At 42.2% G+C, this 21,441-nt stretch overlaps 2 protein-coding genes across 4 annotated transcripts in view; both read right to left on the bottom strand.

Moving 5' to 3' along the window:
• LOC109041662 (protein D3) overlaps nt 1–18,779 on the bottom strand; it is a 20,086-nt gene extending 1,307 nt beyond the window's left edge. Inside the window, exons 1-4 of one of the 3 annotated variants that reach the window (XM_072297857.1) lie at nt 18,414–18,779; nt 17,626–17,752; nt 16,534–16,671; nt 15,130–15,211 (exon numbers count right to left, since the gene is read on the bottom strand). In XM_072297857.1, the coding sequence (XP_072153958.1) occupies nt 15,130–15,211; nt 16,534–16,671; nt 17,626–17,752; nt 18,414–18,596 (530 nt within the window). In that variant the 5' untranslated portion in view covers nt 18,597–18,779. The remainder of the gene's footprint in view (nt 1–15,129; nt 15,212–16,533; nt 16,672–17,625; nt 17,753–18,413) is intronic. The other 2 variants (XM_072297858.1, XM_072297859.1) reach the window with 2 other exon arrangements.
• LOC140224202 (uncharacterized) lies at nt 5,307–7,568 on the bottom strand. Its single transcript, XM_072297822.1, has one exon. The coding sequence runs from the start codon at nt 7,558–7,560 to the stop codon at nt 6,802–6,804; it is 759 nt and encodes a 252-aa protein (XP_072153923.1). The 5' UTR covers nt 7,561–7,568; the 3' UTR covers nt 5,307–6,801.
• Nucleotides 18,780–21,441: the final 2,662 nt, after the last annotated feature.

The raw sequence follows: 21,441 nt of genomic DNA on the forward strand, positions 1-21,441 counted from the left end.
TATCGTTACCAGTGTTGTAAAATTGTGCAGAAAAATCGGAATTAATTTACGGCGAGGGCTGGGGTAAAGTATATGCTTTTACAACCATGGTGTGACGACACTAGCGTAGACTGTATCGTTACCAGTGTTGTAAAATCGTGCAGAAAAATCGGATTTAACCGGGGAGGGGCGTGGGTCACTTGAGAGTTGACTGGTTAATTGATACGGCTTGCTTGCCTGTTAGGGACGACGGGTAAGTTTATTCGTTACCAGTGTTGTAAAATTGTGCAGAAAAATCGGGGGTGATGGATAGGAACAATTAGCTTTTCTTAACCACAACCGATTAATCCCTGCGGTTTGCCTACCCAACCGGGCGAAACGTGATAAGTTTACCTCCCAAAACCTTAAAACTTGCCCCGCAAATATTAAAAAAAAAAAGGAGGAAAAAACGAGAAACAAGGAGTAATAATAATTATATTATCAGTGTTTATTGATTCGAACGATTCACAATTTTTACATTCTAAACAAAAGATTTCTACAAACTAAGGTGTTACATTCATTCGTTCATTTTCTTTGAAACTACAATATTCTTTTTATATTACCCGACAGAGTCTGATAGGCGTAAACAGATTTATGGATTAAAATTGCGTAAACAGTTGTCCCAGCCGGGAAATTTTTGAGCGACTCTACCTCGATTTGAATGTCCAACGGTCCAGGCTTGATGATATCCTCGTAAATGCATTTCATGATGAACATGGGATTTTGCGATTTGAATTGAGTCATGGTCAGTGCCGGTTCGCATAATTTTTCACCGTTCGAAAAATCTGTGATGAAATTCAAATAGTTTTGATAGAAACTCAAATACTTTTCCTTTTCGAAATTCTCGTTGAGAGCCTCGTACGGGAGGCAAACGCTGTTCAGATACACTTTAAAAGAGCGCAAATTGACGTGATCGAATTTGCTAGCATCGCTTTCCTCGCTATCCGAACGATTCGTTTGAAATACCAGAATTATATACGACGGAGCTTCCACGTTGGTCGTCGTCATCAATTTCCACGTGTCTTTATCGCTCGTCGGCAGTTGCGGGTAGATGAAAGTCTCGAAACTCGTGATCGGGAGCAATAAACTAACATTGTTCTTGACCTTGTCGAGAAGCGTTTTTTCTGTTGCCAGATTGAATTTAACTTGAGGCATGATCCATTGAACTTTTTGCAGAGAGATGGAAATCGAGCCCTTGTCCTTGCAGCCCGGTTTGATCAGGTAGCAATTTTTATCGGTCCTCGATCGGATCAAAATGAGTTCTTGCCGAAGACGGACCAGCGGTGTTTTCACATCGGGATTGAAGCCTAGAACCATGCTGAGCGGTATCATCCCGTAAAAAGTATTGTCCGAACCGCATCTGATTGGCGTTCCCCATCCGGCGATTTGGAGAGCGTTCAGCTCTTGAGGACTGCTCGTCAACAGGGTTTTACACGTTGACGTAACACCGACCGAACGGGCTCGATCCACTTCCTCACCGTTGATTTCGTATTTGATTTGCTCGAACAGGTACAAAAGAGCGTTATTAGTCATTTCATATTGGAAATCGGCCGCCGTGGACCCTGTCTTAAGCGTGACGTCGATCGTTCCTTCGACGTAAAGAGGTTGTTCCATCTACCATTGAAACTGGGCCCCGAATGAAATCTCCTCATCTTTTCAGGTATCAAAGGGCATGGTCAGGGACACCCAAAAATGGTTGAATTTTTTCCAAATTCCCCCCTGGGGAGGGGGGGCGGGGGGTTATATGAAAAACGGTTTTTTGGCTATAACTTTTGAACGGTTTGAGATATCGATTTGAACTTTTTTTTAAATGAAAGGTCGTTTAAAGAGCTTTCTTTTGGTATATTATGTTTAATAGTTAGGTCAATTTTTGACCAATTTATGGCCTGTCAAAAATTTTCCATGAGTCCAAAAATCAGATTTCTGTAGTTTAGAGCAGCGACGATCGCATGCAGATGAACAAAAAACTGTTCAACTTATAGTCCTCTCTCTGACGGTTAAAATGAGCCCAAGATCATCTTGGGGAAACGATTTGTCTCCGAGTTATGCTTCTTCAAAGTTGGCGCGGCGGGGTCCGCTTCCGCGGGGCAGCGCTCCGGAGTACGATAGTTCACTCCCACCCCCCTCCCGTCATGCCACGCGACGCAAACCGAGGAAGACTACCTTTAATGATCATTTGAACAGATAAATGCACACAATATACGCTATTATGTTGTACAAGTATTATTAAAATTAAATTGAAAACGCTCCATAAAATGAGAAGCAATATACCTGGATCCGGCACTGTGGTGTTAATTTGCCGCAAAGAATATATATTTTTTTTTAAATTGGTCCATCTTTCAAGTATAACGCAGGCTTTAAAATTTAGTAAAATTGCGTCGCCCATTGTTGCAATATGACGACGCACCGTCGGCGAACGGCGTACAACGTTATCTTGCATATTCACAAGTGCACATATCTGTATCTCCAAGTCAACGGCCAGTCCTGATTTCGTCTGAAAGATGAAATACTGATAAGGAGCTGCAGGTAAGTATGATCATAGATCAATCGTATGAAATGGATCGTCCATCAGTTTTTCGGTGTTCGTTACGCTATTACGATGTCTCTGGACGAAAAGTGTCACGTGTGCGGAAAATCGGTGGCTAAAAAACCGCGTTTAGAAAAAGTTTATTCAAACGATTTAGTTTTTTGCAAACCGTGCTACAAAAAACCAGCGGGGCCAAGAAACGTCCTTAAGTACGACTCGTCGGAAAAGGAATCGGTTACGTTGGACATTAAGAGTACGCCAAAAACCGAGCGTTTTTGTGTTTTTTGTAAAAGTGAGGCGGGTAGGGAGCGAATCCCTAAGCATTTACGTGCGCTGGCATTAAGGAAGTATAGATTGCTCATTTACGAAGGAAGTAGGTGCTGTGCCAATCATATACTTGAGAACGACTTTGAAGAGGACTGTATCAATCAAGTTTTTAAACAAGATCTGAAAAGTGCAGAACTTACACCAACCGAAATTACGAGAGTGATTGATGAGTTGCGCGTATGTGAATTTTCCGGACCTGTCGAGGATCACATTCATAAAAATTTTTTTAGTGAAACGGGAAGTGTAACTACACTGACTGGTTTGGAGCATGATGATTTTCGAGATCTCGCAAAATCTATAGTTCCTCAAGATGAGGATGAAGGCTGTCGGCTTCTTGGTGCGTATCTTGTTCATTTGTACTGCGGTTTCAGTATGCGAGTCATTGCTACTATTTTGACGGTCTCGTTGAGCACAGTTAGTCGGTACATTTCTAAATGTCGCGCCCTATTACTTGCTCATTGCGTGAATATTTTAGACAGTGTTGATCGGAAGAAGGCACTCGCAGAAACAACGAACATTGCTCGAACTTTATACGGTGTAGCTGAAAGTGATGATACATTAATTACGGTGTGGGACGCAACGTATATCTATCTTTTCAAAAGTGTTAATTTTTTATTTCAAAGAGCAACTTACTCCGGGCATAAAAAGAAAAATTATTTAAAACCCATGATGTGCGTGACTACGAATGGAACAATAATTAACACTCTCGGTCGTGTCCGCTCCAACGATTTCTGGGCGGGTAGTACAAGTGATGCCGATATCCTTAAAGCAATAATGTCCACTGAATGGTTCAAGTCATTTTTTAAACGCGGCGATATTTTTGTCCTCGATCGCGGGTTTGAAAATGTAAAATCTGACTTAGAAGCTGCCGGTTTTCGAGTCTACATACCTTGTTTAAAAAAAGGTAACGCTCAGCTTTCAACCAAGGACGCCAACGAGAGCAGATTATGCACCAAAGTTCGTTGGGTGGTTGAAGTAGTGAATAGTTCTATTAAAAGATTTCGACACTTTCGTTCATCGGTAATTTCAAGTGAAGTGCCGAATTTGTTTGACGACTATCGCATAGTGTCCGCGATACATAATTTATATTTTCAACGCCTGCAAAGTGATGGTGACGACGCAAAAATTGCCATTCAAATGCTCCAAAAGTTAAATGAGCCTAATATTGTGCAACAAATTGTTGAAACCGAAAAATGGCTCCGAAAAAAAGTAGTTTTTGAAAACCTGACGACGGATCATTTTAAACAATTAGAACAGTGGAGGAGCGAAGATCTTGACACCCTCTCGGGAAGTTATCAAATTGGACTTGCAGCGAGTTATATTGCAGACCATTTTGCTAATGGAAAATATTGCTTTCAAGTGACGAAGGATAACTTTTTGCCAGATTTTCAAAAATATGATATTTCCGTAAATTCGCCTCTTTTTCTTCGATCGCGAATCCTATCGAGGCATAAATCAAAAAAAGAATATCATATATTTATATTAATCGACACCAGTAAAAAATCCAGCGAGGCCATTAAAGCAAGTTACTGCACATGTAAGAACGGTGCGCGTACCATCAATCCTTGTGCTCACGTCGTAACTATACTGTGGTATTTGTTTTACGGGCGCTATCACAAAAAACCAGCGCCTTCAGCCTTTTTGAACGAGTGCTTCCCTCTCAGAAAAGTCGATTTTGGCTTTTCAGACGACGAAGATGAGGATGAAAATGCGGATCACACTGCCGATGATCCTATGGATTGCGGTGATGATTAATTCGGTGAGATTCCACTCTTCTATTTATTATATTAATATAATTTTAATAATACTTGTACAACATAATAGCGTATATTGTGTGCATTTATCTGTTCAAATGATCATTAAAGGTAGTCTTCCTCGGTTTGCGTCGCGTGGCATGACGGGAGGGGGGTGGGAGTGAACTATCGTACTCCGGAGCGCTGCCCCGCGGAAGCGGACCCCGCCGCGCCAACTTTGAAGAAGCATAACTCGGAGACAAATCGTTTCCCCAAGATGATCTTGGGCTCATTTTAACCGTCAGAGAGAGGACTATAAGTTGAACAGTTTTTTGTTCATCTGCATGCGATCGTCGCTGCTCTAAACTACAGAAATCTGATTTTTGGACTCATGGAAAATTTTTGACAGGCCATAAATTGGTCAAAAATTGACCTAACTATTAAACATAATATACCAAAAGAAAGCTCTTTAAACGACCTTTCATTTAAAAAAAAGTTCAAATCGATATCTCAAACCGTTCAAAAGTTATAGCCAAAAAACCGTTTTTCATATAACCCCCCGCCCCCCCTCCCCAGGGGGGAATTTGGAAAAAATTCAACCATTTTTGGGTGTCCCTGACCATGCCCTTTGATACCTGAAAAGATGAGGAGATTTCATTCGGGGCCCAGTTTCAATGGTAGATGGAACAACCTCTTTTTGAATCGCCCGGCACGGTGTAGAGATCCTGGCTGTTGATGGGTAGACGAATTTCATCGTTATTCTTGAACGTTGCGTTGTACGGGTTATAGGTATGGTATTGATAGTAAACCACGTTTTTTAGCGACGGGTCCAGTGTGAACGCCTCCATTTCGATATCTGATATTCTCTTCTTCTTCTTCTCCTCGTTGTCGAGTACAACGTAGCCGAATTGTGCGAGCAACCGTTTATTGTATTCGGTGAGCTGTTTCGGCTCCAAACTCGTCACGCGAACTGGTGCGAATCCCGGTGCGACTCGTTTATTTATAAATTTAAATTTACCCATGATTCTTCTTCTTCTTCTCTCTGATGTGAAGACGTAGCGTCACCTCTTCTCCTCCGAAATTCACCGGGCGTCCGTCTTGATCCACGAGATCGATACGCAAGTGATCGATGGAGCCTACGTTGATCGGACTGTAAATGATCGTTTGCGGTGAGAGCGACATTTTATATCCGGGCGCTACGTTGAGGCTAAAGGCGAAAATCGTATGAGCCACCTCACCGTTCACGTAACTCCCGCTGGAAAGATTACATTCCACACGGATCAAGTTGATCGGTACTATGTCCACCGGTCTATCCGCATCGTGCCATTCGTTGGCCACCAGCAAACGATTCGAAAATCCCAATAGCGGACCGATCGACTCTTCGACATCGAAACTGATACCGTACGCGCACTTGATTTTCGATCTGAGAGTATTATTGTTCGCTTTCAATTGGAATCCCGCTTCGGTACCCAATTTTTCCTGAAGGAATTTCTCGATAGATTCCAACTCGTAGGCACCGGGCGGTATCGCGAGCTTAACCGCTTTAGTCACGGAGACGCCTCCACCCTCGTTCTTCCATTTTACGAAAATGAGTTTATTGTTCGCTTCGGTTACGTTGGGAATGGAATTGAAGAACACCAGGTCGACCAATCCGATCTCGTACGATGATGATGATGATGATGATGACGATCGATTCGATCCGTTACCGGCACCGAGACTTAAAGGTGGGGAAAATCTATTTTCGAGAACACTGCTCCGGCCAGACAGAATGAAAGTTATACCAGACATTTTTACTCAGATTATTTAATTGATGCTGTTGCTTCGCACAAGAAAAGTCAAGCATAAATGACCGCAATTAACTGAGTTTGGTTTTTGCTCACGCTCGAAATTATACTCTATAACGTCGGTCGGAGCCATCCGCATCTAGATAATGTTCGAGTTCCACGGGAGGGGGTAGGTCACCGAAACTGTCGTAGTACAGAGTTCTTCGACCTTTCTTGCAGTAAGCGACCCAATGGGATCCGGGACCTCGACTCGAATCCAAATTGATTATCGCACACTCGTTTCGACGCGGTCGAATCAGCGACTGTAAAAGTTCATCGCGCATGAATACACCGCGAAAATGAGGAATTTTCAAACGCTCGATCGCTCGCGATAAATCTCGATCCGAGAGGGGTCGATACGGTAGCTCCTTGATTAGTTTAAACGAGCAGCCATTGATGGCGGTTTCAGGTAAAGACCGTAACCTTGCTTGTACGGAGCCAGGTAGAGACCCTCACCGATCCGTGTCCTTCGATGACGAGATTTCCGTCCGGCCATGTGAATTCCGATTTTACCCATGGCTTGATTCGACGACTCGGGCGATAACCCGATGCGAGATGTTAGGATTTTCATCAGAGCACCACCCGTAGCCGGAACGGGTATGATACGGGGCGAGGGAGGCGTTGCCTTCTTCTTCTTCTTCTTCTCTACTTTAGCTGGATCTTGTTTCCTCGATGCGGGGTGAGCACGATCAGGAAGAAATCCATCCGCTTGCTTATAGACACCCGACTTGACACTACTCTTCTTCTTCTTCTCCTTCTTCTCAACACCATCGTTACCACATTCTCCACAGCCCATACCTAGTTTGGCTTTGAGTTTCATACTGTTCGTGACGAGCCAAGCTGCCGCTTTCTCGCCGAGCGAAGAATCACTCGCCTTGACGCGTTCCCAAGCTTTATCGGCCAACACTAGATCTGCTTTGTTCCTCTCTTTCGTGTCCGAAGTCTTACTGTACTCAATATCATGGGAACGGCAAGCTTCGTCCAGTCCGTTGATTGGCTTGTCTCCGCGTGCCAATCTCTCTTCTAGTTTCGTAGATGGACCGCAATAATTGTAAAACGGAAGATGTTTCTCACCCGGGATCAGATCGATCAGATCGTTGAGCAACCCCGCACCCTTACACTTGCGCTTCATTACTGAACGGTAAACACTCTACGAGTGGAAATTTATACTCAATTCACAGTATCGTGACCGAGACTGTCACTCATCATCATCATCATCATCATTATGGAACGAGTTGCTTCTCATACGTTTGTACACTGCTCTAAGAATGAGCTTGAGCAAATACTTGTTTATGAAACGAACCACCACCTTGCCGAGTCGCTTCACACACTCGACCCTCTCTTTTCTTTTCGAATCTTCATCACCACCACCACCACCATCGAAACCGTCAATAGTGGAAACAATTCCATCGAGGAAATCGAGTCGATGATCCATTCTCAAGGAGAAAACATATGATTGTTTCTAAAGCCCCCTCTCCCTCCCACTCTTTATACTCGTGCGAATGGCGATGATGATGATGATGATGATGATGATGTTGGGTTTGACCCCCTCCCCTCCCCTCCCCTCCCTTCGAGAAAAAATGGTGACGCTGAGGAAAGAAATTAAAATCCGAAATTTATGTACAAGTTTTATTGTTTTATTATTTTTTTTTTTGTTAAAGGATACAGAGAGAGAGAGAAATTATATACACACAAAGCGTTTAAAGATTACATACTACTCCAGTCCGGAGAATGATTATAAAATCTATTCAAATGTTTCAATTGAAACACTATACAATTGTAAAGATCGCAGATACAAGATGTCTTCGGCCCGCCTTTGCACAAGTCCTTGAAATGACGTTGATCGGGGGCTTTCTCCTCGTCGCACAATCGCATGACGAGCTGAATGTCACTGTTCAGGAGATGAGAGTCGTACTCGGAGATTTTATGACGATTAACGTTCATGAAATGGACCGCTTTCGAAACCAACATTTGAATTTCACTGTCCTTCACTGCCGGCATGGCCATTATAGCATAGAAATCCCGTACTCCTTCCGCAGTAATTCGAATTTGTGGTCGATGATTGCACATGTGTTGCACGCGCAAGTATCCGGAATGTCCACCGCCGCCGCCGCGAATGGTTCGAGCGCTCCCGGGCAATTGATGTAGTGATCCCTCGCGATGGGAATAGAGGTTAAAAGGTTTAATTTATCGATCCACAGGTCGATACGCACTAGATCACTCCGTGACAGCACTGCGAGACACTCTTTTCGAAAATTTATCAGAGTAAGCAGCAGTTGAGTATCGAAACGATCCGGACTGTTGCTCCTGCTGATGCAACTGTTCGACTCAAACATCATCATCTTGACGAATGAGCAGCTGCGCTCCCCTCCACATTCTTTTCATCGATCCACGAGTTGAATTTCGAATCGAACCCCCACCACTTTACATAACACCTGCCCTTGCTCCGACGAATCACTTTCTCGATGAGATACACGTCTTCGTAGCGGGTTTTTTGCAATTCTTCCTTGTAGAAGGCTCCTCGTATTGGCTGCTTTTCCATATCTTCTAGAATGTACGTCACCGGATCGGTTCCTTGAACCTTGACGATGATAAACTGCTCGTTCGACCAATTCGGTGTGTAACCTTTCTCGAACAAGGCTTTCTGCTTGCTAATCCGAACCCGGTCGCCGACCTTGAATTTGGATTCGGGCGGTGGAGCACCCGGCACTGTCGCGTAAATCGATCTACCTCGAAGCTTACGCAATATTTCCTTCTCGTTGCTGGGGCCAGCTTCGATAGGCTTCATCCCGATCGAGCGATGGTGGCTTCGATTATATTCGCCGACTAATTGTTGAATGTTTTTGATCCATTCGTAGCTACCCTGGAGCGAGAAGCGTTTCCACATTTTAGTCTTCAGGGTGCGATTGAATCGCTCCACGATGGCCGCCTTGATTTTCGTAAACACCGAGTAGAGATGGATATTGTGCTTTTTCATGAGAGCCATGAAATTCTTGTTGTAAAATTCCGAGCCGTTGTCAACTTGGAACAGTCTCGGTGGACTCGTCGTCTTCAGTACGGTTTCCATCGCTCGCGTGATATCCTCGGCCGACTTTGACTTGACGGGTTGAGCCCAAGCGAATTTCGAACAGCAATCGATCACGGTGAGCAAGTATTTGTATCCTCGATTGACCCCGGCGTAGGGTATCATTTCCACGAGATCGCCTTGCCACAGATCCCCGATTCCTTTCACGATAACGCTCCGACGCGGGAAATTCCGTCGAGCCGGCTTGTGTACTTCCTCGACGAGACCCTCCTTGATGCTGCTGCTGCCCGCGGGAGGAGGAGTCGACTCTGCCAGCTTCATATTGGTAATGACGAGTAGAAAATACTACATTTTCAATTCGCTAAACGGCACAGCCTCGACGATTACGGCTCTGCAAATCGGGCAAGTTGGAATATTCCGCGAGTCTTGGCAACGTTTGCACACGTAGAAATGTCCGCACGAAATATAAACGTAGAACTTTTTATTATCGAGACAAATGCAACAGGTATCGTCATTTTCTTCGGTGAAAATTTTCACATATTCTCGAGGAGCGATATTTTCGCCGATCAACGCTATATTTTTCTTCGCGATGAAATAGAAATCTTTGTTCAGATTTTTGACGATCCTCACATCTTTCGCGGGAACTCGATAAATTTGATTTTCCACCCGTAACGCTCGCGGAAACTGGCAGTTTAAGTTTTGAAAATAATTATTGGAAATTACGCGCACACGAAGTCTATTTTGAACTTTTTGACACTGCAAATACACAAATTCTTCTTCTTCTGGCATCATTTCTCTCAAGTCGTTGCTGACGTCGTCGTCGTCGTCGTCGTCGTCGTCGTCGGTAGAACAATCAGGGTTGGTTTGCTACCTGGAGCAGTGTCCGACCCGAATGTGGCCCCTGTCTTTGTCAGAATTTGAAACATTTGTCGAATATTAGTCAACTCCTTCTCGAGGTATGAATATTTTTCCTCGAGTTTCTCTTCGAACCAAGCACGTGGAATAGCGTCGCGACTATCGACTCGGGTCGGAGAGATTACTTATTCTCTTCGAACCTGCATCGTAATGTTCACCTTGAAGAGAGTCTAGACTCAGCGCTCTGGCCGATATGAGATTGTTCGCAATCTGACGAACGAGAGCATTCCATCGATCCGACGATGCCGGGATGTTTGCGTGTCCGAACTTGTCCACCGACATTCTTGCAACTCACGATCGAAATGTTTCAACGCCGTCTCCTACGTTTATTCTCTCTCTCCCCCACTTCTGCGCCTCGTTTCCTCGAATCGAGAGCGGGGGTTTGAGAACTGTCGCTTCGAGCAGTTTCTACAATCAAATTTTTCAAGGTTTCGTCGAGTTTATTCACCGTCTCTTTTAACTTTAGATTGTTTATTTCCATCGTACCCGATGCGTCGTCGTCGTCGTCGTCGTCAGCATCGGCAGGAGAGTGAACGAGGACTGAATCGTTTTTTTCTTCACCCTTCGGTGATGCTGGTGTATCGCTCGATGTAACAGGTTCAATGACTCCTTCTTCTTCCGACGGGGTTTTCGAATCGTTAATCAGCGATGGAGTGGTTGACGATGATTCTTCAACAATTTCCCCGGGTTCTACCTCACCCGTCGGTGATGCTGGTGTATCGCTCGATGCGAGAGGTTCAATGACACCTCCTCCTCCTCTTCCTCCTCCTCCTTCTTCTTCTTCCGATGGGGTTTTCGAATCGTTAATCAGCGAAGATGATGAGCCTGTTTTCACTGACGTCAATTCTTCTACTTTACGTTCCACATCGACGAGTCTAGGCTGATCGTCTTCGAGTGTCTGGAGTCGAGTGTTCATTTTGCTCTCCAACTCTACGAGTTGTTTCGGCTGCTCCATTTCGAGGGAATAAATACGATCACTTTGTCCGAGGATGAGCTCATCGAGAACTTTGTAACCATCCCGGAGTGAAAATATCTTCCCCTCAAGGTCTCGGATCTTGTTCGCATGCTGGCTCAGGTACTCGCTCTGTCGATGGTGGACCCCTTCCAAATACTCCGTTTTCGAGAGGACAACGTTGATCCCTTTGTATTTATCGAGTGTCTGCTTCAATTCCTCGAGATTCGTGTGCGTCTCCAGCACTGAGGTCAGTTTCTTCTCGCTCGCTTCGATTCTTGCCGGTATGGTTTGATCGTAGGCAACGAGCTTGGTTTTTATTTCCTCGAGTTGCTCCCTGCTGGTTTCCTCACATCGAGTCAGCTTTTGCTCGTGCTCGTCGACTCTGCTCGGTAGAAGCTCCAACGATCCCAATTGTTTTCGAATGTCCTCGATTTGCGGGGTGAGCGGGGCGAGGAGAGAGCTCAATTTTCTCTCGCTTTCCTCAAACCTCTCGGGTAAATTTTCCATCGGAATCACTCTGGCTTCTAGTTCCTCGAGTTTCGAGCGGAAAAAATCGAGCCCGGTCGATGTTTGCGTTTCGAGAGAGGAGACTCGAGCGGTCAAATGATCTAGAACGTCCTGGATGGTTTTTATCGATGTAGTTTCGACCTCGTTGATTCTCGATTTCAACATTTCAATTTTATTCTTTTGATGTTCGAATCTGTCATCATGCACACGAAACTGCGAATCGAATTTACCTATTTCGAATTTATTCTCTCTCACACGATCGGAGAGATCTGTGATGAGGACATGGAACATAGATTGCTCAGTACTCAGCTTGGCGTCTACTTCATTCAATTCGTTTCTTGTTATCAGCTGCGAGAGAGGGTCAGATATCGCAGGCATTGACGGGTCCTCATTTTTCACCTTCTGTTTACCCCTGTTTCGAGCATTATTGATCCCGGTCAGATCGATGAGTTCGGGACTTTGCTGCTGCTGCTGGTGCTGCTGCTGCTGCTGCTGCTGCTGCTGCTGCTGCTGCTGAGGTGTTTTTGGAAGGTTGAGTTTTCCAAAGATTGGATCTTTTTCCACCACGTCCAAGGAGACCCATTCGATTGAGCTCATGATGATGACAAGCACTTAAAACGGAGGGAGTAACAGCACTAGAGAATATAACCACTCTCGCGAAGCTCTTCCTCGATACTGAGTATCTCTCGTTCGAGTCCGCTATGACCGGCTGCGCGGGAAGCAATCAACAAAGACAATCGCTCGACTAATTCGTTCGGATCGTCCCAGTAGACGTAGTCTCGATCACGCTTCAGAGGCACGAAAACGCCTCTACCGGTTTTCTTCTTCTTCTTCTTCTTCTTCTTATTCCTCGGAGTTGACGGCGAGTTTCCTTCACTGTCGTCGCCGCCGGGCAGCGATGTTAACACTTTCTTCACAAGTTTATATTTACTCGAACTATTGCTTCGAATCGCTCCGTCTGATGCGTAGGATACTCTATGAGCGTTTGTGAGTAAAAGTATCCTTTTATATTGTTCCAGATCGGCGGTGGTGTAATCTACCGGCTTTTTCTTGAAAATGAGCTCCAACAATCCCGAAGTATAGGGAAATCGCGCGTTATTAATCATAAATGTGTCATCGTCTCGCTGGAAATCGATTACCTCACCACCGATTTTATATTTATTCTGATCCGGGTCGTATCTTACCCCGTACATGTGATCGAAATCGCCTCCATGTTTCAACATTCCGTAGATGTAGGGGGTCACTCGACTCGAAAATTGCTCCTTGGCCACATATTCTTCGAGAGTAATTTCTCGATCTTCTTCTTCTTCTTCTTCTTCTTCCTCTAAGCGATCATCATCATTAGATTCCCTTTCCTCCTCCTTCTCCTCCTCCTCCTCCTCCTCCTCCTCCTCCTCCTCCTCCTCCTTCTCTTCCTCCTGCTTTTCTTCCAGATACTCTTGTTTAGGTTGTTGTTGTTGTTGTTGTTGTTGTTGTTGTTGTTGTTGTTGTTGTTGTTGTTGTTGTTGATGATGGTTGAGTAACGCTTTCAACGGTTGCGAGATAGGCTTGAATCGTTTTTCGAGTTGAATCTCGGTTTCGGCTTCACCGCGTCGCAAAGCGGCGAATTTCCTCTTCACAATTTCACGAGCATCGGCTACTTCGCTCATAAGCTCCATCTTCTCGAATGATGATGAGCCGAGGGAAATTTACGGTTTTATATACACATCGAAACCTTTCCTATATCTTCCCGTCTCCAATTCGCTGTCCTTGTCAACGACTAGAAATCCATACTTATTTTCCCAGCATAGGGAACACATTGTCTTGAACGTATTGAAACTCATGTCTGTTGTTATATGATCATCGTAAACATGACGTAAATTGGTATCGTCTTGCTTAAAAATTACCAAAAGATTCGAATTGTCTCTAATCAACTGCTTCGGTATACGACTGTAAGTCTGTCCCAGATAGAAACAATCGACGCCACTGTGTCGTCCCATACTGAAATATTCTCGCATTACATCATGCTTATCGCAAGCTACATCGTCAAAAATGAAAATGGAATTCTTCTTCGCATCGCGAGGTTTCACAATTTCAACATTTTCCCCAAAAACATGATACCCGAGATCGGGTATCTGATCGAAAATAAGACGAAGCTGCTCATATTTTGGTTGGAACGGGGTTTTCGAATAGAGATAAACGTTTTCAAATTTTAACCCGTTCTTTTCGAGGAGCAGACACAATACAACATTGGTTTTCCCACAATTGGAAGGACCACAAACTATGCATCTGATCGTATCAGGAAGCAAATCACTGTGACGTGGTATTCGTTTCGCCTTAACATCGGGGTCTTTGTTTTCGATTTTAAGACGTTTAGGTTGTTGGAAAAATTTCATTTTAACACTCGAAACAAAACTAACACCGTTAAAAGGAATGCTTTCATATTTATATCATGGTCCAACGCTCCCCCGAAATAACCCCGATTTTTACAACACTGGTAACGAATAAACTTACCCGTCGCCCGTGACAGGCATGCCGGATCAATTAACCAGTCAACTCTCAAGTGACCCAGACCCCTCCCCGGTTAAATCAGATTTTTCTGCACGATTTTACAACACTGGTAACGATACAGTCTACGCTAGTGTCGTCACACCATGGTTGTAAAAGCATATACTATACCCCAGCCCTCGCCGTAAATTAATTCCGATTTTTCTGCACAATTTTACAACACTGGTAACGATAGGTAGGCAACCCGCAACAATTAACCAGTCGCTAGTGACGTCACACCGTGGTTGGAAAATCATGCACCATACCCCAGCCCTCATCCTAAAAAAATTCAGATTTTTCCGCACAATTTTACAACACCTCGTAACATGATAACATTGTTGCCAGATTATCGCGGAATAATTCGGATTTTCCTGCACAATTTTACAACACTGGCAACGATAGGTAGGCAACCCGCAACAGTCGCTAGTGACGACACATCATGGTTGTAAAATCATGCACCATACCCCACCCCTCACCGTAAATTAATTCCGATTTTTCTGCACAATTTTACAACACTGGTAATAATCGCCATTTTTCTGCACAATTTTACAACACTGGTAACGATAGGTAGGCAACCCGCAACAATTAACCAGTCGCTAGTGATGTCACACCGATTCCCTCTGGTGTCGCCTTAAATGTCAAAGGTCAAGTGTTGGCATATCCTCATATATACACTACTAAGGCTTTATTTAGATAATTGCTTTGACATTTGAAATTCGAATCATGTCTTATGGAAAAAATTTACGACGCCATACGAGTATTTTGATACTTACTCTTTTTTTATGTAAGGTTCATTGAAATTTACAGCTCGTGGCGCTGATTGTAAGAACACCATAAAGATCATTCTGTGCGGCTCTGAGAAATCAAAATGAAAAATTAAATGTAAGTAGAAGAACAGAAATCTGTCAATTTTTCTTTCGCAGTTTTTCCCAAAGCAATAAACGTCTTCGGTATCTCTGAAACTTGTTTTTTCTTTCTTAAGAGGATAGAGAGGTTTTTCTTGCGTATTTGACGTGCGAGATAATCTTCGTGTGTTTCAAAACATGTTTCTGGAGAAACTTTTCTTGGGGTGCTTATTGCTTTTGTAAAAAATCCTACATTTCTATGATACCAATCCGATATCTGATTCGTAACAACTGATATAAATTTAAACGCCTTAAATGACTTTGAATCCTAACCAAGTGATCTCAAAGTTAAAACAGTTACATTGCAAAATGTATACCATTCTCGACCACTTCTCTCTCATTTTTTCTATGGTGCTCCTTTTTGAAATTATTTTGCAATCCTATCGCTAAAGTGCTGAGTACTGCACTTTACACAATCGATTTCTTGAAGATTCGAAAAGTAAGTACTTTAGCGCATCTTTCGTAACACTTCTTCGATGTAAATGTTCATACTATAAAATATTCTGAAAGTCGCATAATGTCTAAACTCATTTATAAGACCTTAGTTATTCAGAGGACCACAAGTTTGTACAAAATAATGAACTAGATAGCGGCCGGGGTGTTATGGTAAAAATCTCCACACCTGTACTGATAGTTACCTCGGTTGATCGGGCGCTATGAGACCATTTTTATTCAAAAATGTGTCGCGTCCCTGAAGATGACTGGAGTTGTTGAAACGCGCCGGATTAACAAACCCTTAGACTAGTGAGTTTTAAATTTTATATTTTAGTTATATTTGACTAGTCTGGTACTTTTCAAAAGTTTCTTAAATTTGAATTTGTATTCAGCTACTTACTTCTCTATGCAAAACCTCTAAACTGAAATAAATTCCCGAGAGCTTTTAAAGTAGTAGCATCGCTCCTATTTCATTCTTTTAAAGATGGATTATTTCTTGAAATTTTCACAGAATTTTCTCCACACAGAGTGGGTGGAATATGGCTGGTTTTCCGTCAAATATTCAGTTTTGGAAAAAAGTCCGACTTGACACCTTTTTAAAATGGCTCGTATAAGGCTCATAAAAGCAACCGTCAATTACTTCTCTGCTATATTGTTAACATTTGTTGTGAGGTTTGAAATTTGAAATTTGAAAATTAGGTATGCAGTTCAAATGCATTCTTTTCCCGTCAAGGAATCCCACAAAAAAATAAAAGATAGAGGGAATTTGATGCTGGACATGAGTCTTGTGGATATGAGCAGTAGATAATGATGACAAAGTACCGTTCCATAAATTACCTTTCCCGAGTATTTCTGTCGGAGGCGAATATTCAGTCAGCGTTCGTGATAGTTTTAAATCACCACCATGAATGTTTGAAACAATCCAATATTGCCATTCTTTTTCATCGGGGTTTTCTCGAGTCGGGTGATCTGGGCCTTGTCAATAAAATGAAGAAAAACTGGTGTTAGGTGGAGGAGAATATTATTCGACTAAATATTATCCGCTCCTTCAAGCAAATATTCGTTACTGTTTCAAAATTCACTCCTCAGTCCCCTCCCTTACTGCTGTCCCCAAGAAAGGGTTGTGGTTGCGTGTTGATTGAAGTTTGGTTACTTCGTCATGAACCTAATCAATATTAAACTTTTGCATGCGAATTATCGCGGTAAGGGGAGCTGTGAGTTACAAATGAGAAATCAGCTCTATTTTGCCCAAAAAATTTAGTTATGAACTGTTTTAAGCAAAAATCACGTCAAAAGTGGCAAAGATTGCAGGCGAAAACTGGAACCCTACGCTTTACTACAGAGTGTTAAAAAACTGAATTCGCACTTTTGAGTCATGCTAAAGGATTGAAGAGAGTTTTTTGTCAATGCCAAACACACGGAGAGAAAATTTAACACAAAAGTTCGGTTAATACGGGAAGTAAAATACAAAATAACCTAAGCAGCGGTTGGCTAGGGTTTTCAAGTCTCTCATTTGTTCTCATGCACCGAATTCACCGCAAATTGTACCAAAATTAACAAAAAATTTGAATTTGAATAGTGTTTTCACTTCCTATCTTAACCAAAAGTAGCATAAATATTTTTCCATGCTGGATCTGTTTGAAATATTAATACGAAACGTTTGTTCTATTTGTATTTTCGGGTACAGTTCCCAACTGATCGAACAAAATGCCTCTCCGTAAAGTATGCTCAGACATTTTGAGAATTTGAATCTTACGCAATGGTTGAGCACAGATTTATTTCACTGGCGTACAGTATACCCACGTTGATACGCGTTGCCTATAACCTCAATTCACAGGCTAAGCTATTCTCCAGCGTTTAAATGTTGAACAATCCGATTGTATAGGTACTCCTAAAATTCTTAGTTATTTCTAGTTTAATGGAACTTACTAATTAACAGGAGCGTGTACAGTAAATTTGGTAAAAAACGCCATCTGAGCAGTGTGGGTTTTTCTTTGATTTGATCTACTGTTAAATAAGTGCCGTAGTGTACATAGTCGTATTCATTATACGCTAGCTGAAATGCGAAAAATGTCATTATATTTTCACGTGTTCAATACGTACTACATCCAAATGCTCTGAGCGGAGAAAAGGGTTAATAATCTCTAAAGAAGTTTTTTTTTTTTTTTTTTTTTTTTTTAAAAAAAATTATTTTTTAAGTTTCAATAAATTGATAAATTAATACCAATACTTACAAATTCAGATGCACAGTTTCCAAAAAGAAAATACAATACGTATAAAAGTTGTGGAAGTGCCTTTATTCTTTTATATCTCGTGAGTCGTAAACTTAACTATAGTACGATGCAAATTTTTGTGCGCGAACCGCATTTTATCAGGTACCTATTCTGCTACAATTACTCTTGGGGAGATTCCGCACCTCCCATCAGAATGGGCCAGGCTCAAATGAAAATTATTTTTTCAAAATTTCGAAATCGATTTCCGAGTTTCTGCAAAGTCATAATTTCCACTTAAAAATATCGGTCAATCCGCTATAATGCAGAAGATATGCGGAATAATTGGACATCACTGGGCTAGCGGCCCGTTCCTGCCACTTTCGGGCAGCAGTTGCCAGAACTTAATTTCAAATTACTTTCGAGGCAAAAAAAATCAATCCTAAATACTTAACAAGAGCGCAAAATTATATCATAAACAGGGAAAAATCTAAGAAAAAAACTTACCTCTATCTCATCTTCAGGTGCCTCAGTGATCACATCGGGGATAATTTTATGCTCCACACATATGTCTTTCATTTCATAATGGTCTTTATACGTATATTCTGTCGTTGCTACAATAAGACTGCTTTTTAAAAATCCAATTGACCAGAATAGAGTGAAGGGCTGATAGATGTTTTGACTCTGCATTTTTTTCACTCCAGTGAAATATTACTTGTCTTGGCCGCATATAAATTTGTTGCTACTCTACTCTTAACTTTCTCGATTTTTCATTCTAATTCCATGCACATTCCTTTCAAAGCGCAGCCCGTGTTCGCTGCAATACTAAAGTATCACATAACTGGCAGGAAAATCAATAGGAAGATGGAGGAGTATAAGGAGAATAGAGGAGTTTAAATTATGAAATTAGATGAGTGATTGATAGCTTTCAGAGAAACTGTAGTGAGAGATGTAATCATCCATCTATTAGACATGGTAGTGTTTTTAAACCTGACTCATATTTAAATTTCGGTTCAGGGCCGGATTTACCTACTTGCCGCCCATGGGCCGTCTGTATTTTGCCGCCCTCTTCTCATTCGTTTTGAAACATCAATAAAAACGAACAGGGGAGGGGTGCATAAGACGCGCTTCCTCGTGTTGGACACATTTTTTGCGAAAGCTCTGTCAATACTACTACCAAAAATGCACGAAACTTCGCGCGAAAGTAAGTTCCGTAAATCTATATCTGTGTGGACAAGGCTTTCTATTTATATGAAACTAGGGGGCTACGCCCCCTGGCCGCTACGCGGCCCAACCCCCAGAAGGGAGGGCGCTTCGCGCTCTTTCAGGCTCGCTCTGACAAAAGGATGACCAAAAAAATGAAAAGATTTTCATACTCGACTCTCATTTGTCGAATCTCCCTCTTGCCGGAGGCGATTGAACCATTAAAAATCGAATAAAAAAATCGGCATTTATTTCAAACTTCTCGCAAATACTGAAACGAAACGAAACAATGCGTTTCATCGCTTTCGGATAGTCTGTGCCAAAGGAGCATACCCTCCATTCACCTACCTTACCCTACTAACCGACCAATATTCAAAATTTCCCGCTTAGTTCAATTTTTCGCTACATTTGAAATTCCTGTCATTTTTTATTGGCGGGAATTTCAAATGCTGCCCCCCTTTTTAAGCTTTCTGGTCTTCTCTTATATCAAAAAACCTGGGACATATTTCCAAAATCTGATTGCAGCGGGCTCATCTAGGGTCTATTACCTGTCGATTACCGCAAAAATCATGAAAATCGGCCCAGTAGAACGCTCAAACGAACTATGACAAAAAATATAAATTTACATTGTTTAAATGGGAGAATTCGCAACTTTACCCCGTAAGTAAAAAAAAGCTGGGTCATATTTTGAGAATCTGAATAGAGCGGGCTCATTTAGAGACAATTGCCCGTCATTAACCGCAAACATCATGAAAATCGGCACGGTGGACCGCTGGAACTAAGCGTTACTAGTAAACGAAAAAATTGTAAAAAAACAAACAAAAATGTGGTTTAATGATCTTAATCTCCGCCACCGCAGCGCCGTGTCGCGCTGACCGCAATGTGTGTTTGGCGCAATGCATGATGTATTCCCACAGTCTTGCAGGCGCTATGCGTTTCACGTCGACCGTTGCTGATCGCACTGTTGAATTCGACGCAATGCGTGAAGTATTCATACAGTCTTGTAGGCGCTATGCGTTTCACACCAACAGCTGATAACTGCACTGTGTTTAACGCAATGTTTGAAGTATTTATGCAGTTATGTAGGCGCTAATATGTGTTACATGCCGACCGCTACGCCGAGGGCTTCTCCTTTCATCTCAATAAGTCCTTTGTCATCATTGCTCTCTGCGCTGCGCCTTTCCAGGCCAAATTGCGTGTTTCATTTCTCTCTTAACTGGACTAATTAAAGGTGCTATCTCTTGTATCACCAAAAGACGACAAAATTAGAAATTACTGTTTAGGTTCAGAGAACATCATCGGCAACTATTTTTCAATGTTGACGCAAGGAAAAAACATCAAATTCTCGTTTAAAGAGCATGACATTTTTACAATTGAACTTTTTCTCTTTTTGAGCTGAATATTTTTTGGACTGCATTTTGCAATGAGTAACTACTAATAACTGCCTCAGCCATAGAAACACATAAATTATTGCGTAGAGAAAGTAATGCCACATCTAGTAATTTTAAAATGACCTAAAATGGTAGTTACTTATTGCAAAATGTAGTGCATGTATTAAGTAATGACTTCAGGGACTCATCTCTGAAGTCATCGCTTTTATTTTCTTCTGTTTCACTCTTGAGAACCGGCGAATCACACAAAGGCAAGAGGAGGGTAAAAAAATTTATTCAGACTAAGAATATAGGCATTTTTTCAAGAATAATCAGTCTTTGGAGTTTTTAACAGCAGCTCCTGGAGTGTTTTTTTTTTTTTTTAAAAGTGTGTAGTCTTTCAAATGAGCACCTTTACGCAAAAGAAATCTCTTTACATCGTCGTGGATAAACTTCTTTTGCGTAAATACGTCAAATTGTCACCTCACAATTTCTTTTGATTACATGAGACCGTCTCAAGAAAAATTTACCCTGTAGGAGACAAAAACTCATGGCTATGTGATGCATACTGGAGCAAAGAGTAGTGTTCTGCTATAATCATTTGAGGGCAAAAAACGCATAAAATGTCAAAACCACGCCGAAGTTATGACTGCTAGAAGTTTCTATTTCAGAAAACGTGGTTCCGAGATGAAGCTACGAAATATTTTAATCTGTCACGTGTAGGACACAGAGTTGCCAAACTACATTGTAGTGCTACATTGTAGTCCTACATTGATATTGCAACGCTGCAGTTTTTTTTAAAAAAAACTGCAGCGTTGCAATATCCATCCCATGCGAGACAGAAGAGAGTCTTCCGTCAACATCTGAAAAAACAATTTTCCATTCCAAATATGATCCATTTCTATACATCCACATATCCACAATCGACATAAATCGCTTTGCTAAAAATTTTGCTTCTAAAA

The sequence above is a fragment of the Bemisia tabaci genome, chromosome 3 (genome assembly GCF_918797505.1).
Source record: "Bemisia tabaci chromosome 3, PGI_BMITA_v3".
Taxonomy (NCBI): Eukaryota; Metazoa; Arthropoda; class Insecta; order Hemiptera; family Aleyrodidae; genus Bemisia; species Bemisia tabaci.

Excerpts from the sequence above, each read along its gene's own strand:
- LOC140224202 (XM_072297822.1), bottom strand. The coding sequence starts at position 7,560 with ATGAAGCGCAAGTGTAAGGGTGCGGGGTTGCTCAACGATCTGATCGAT.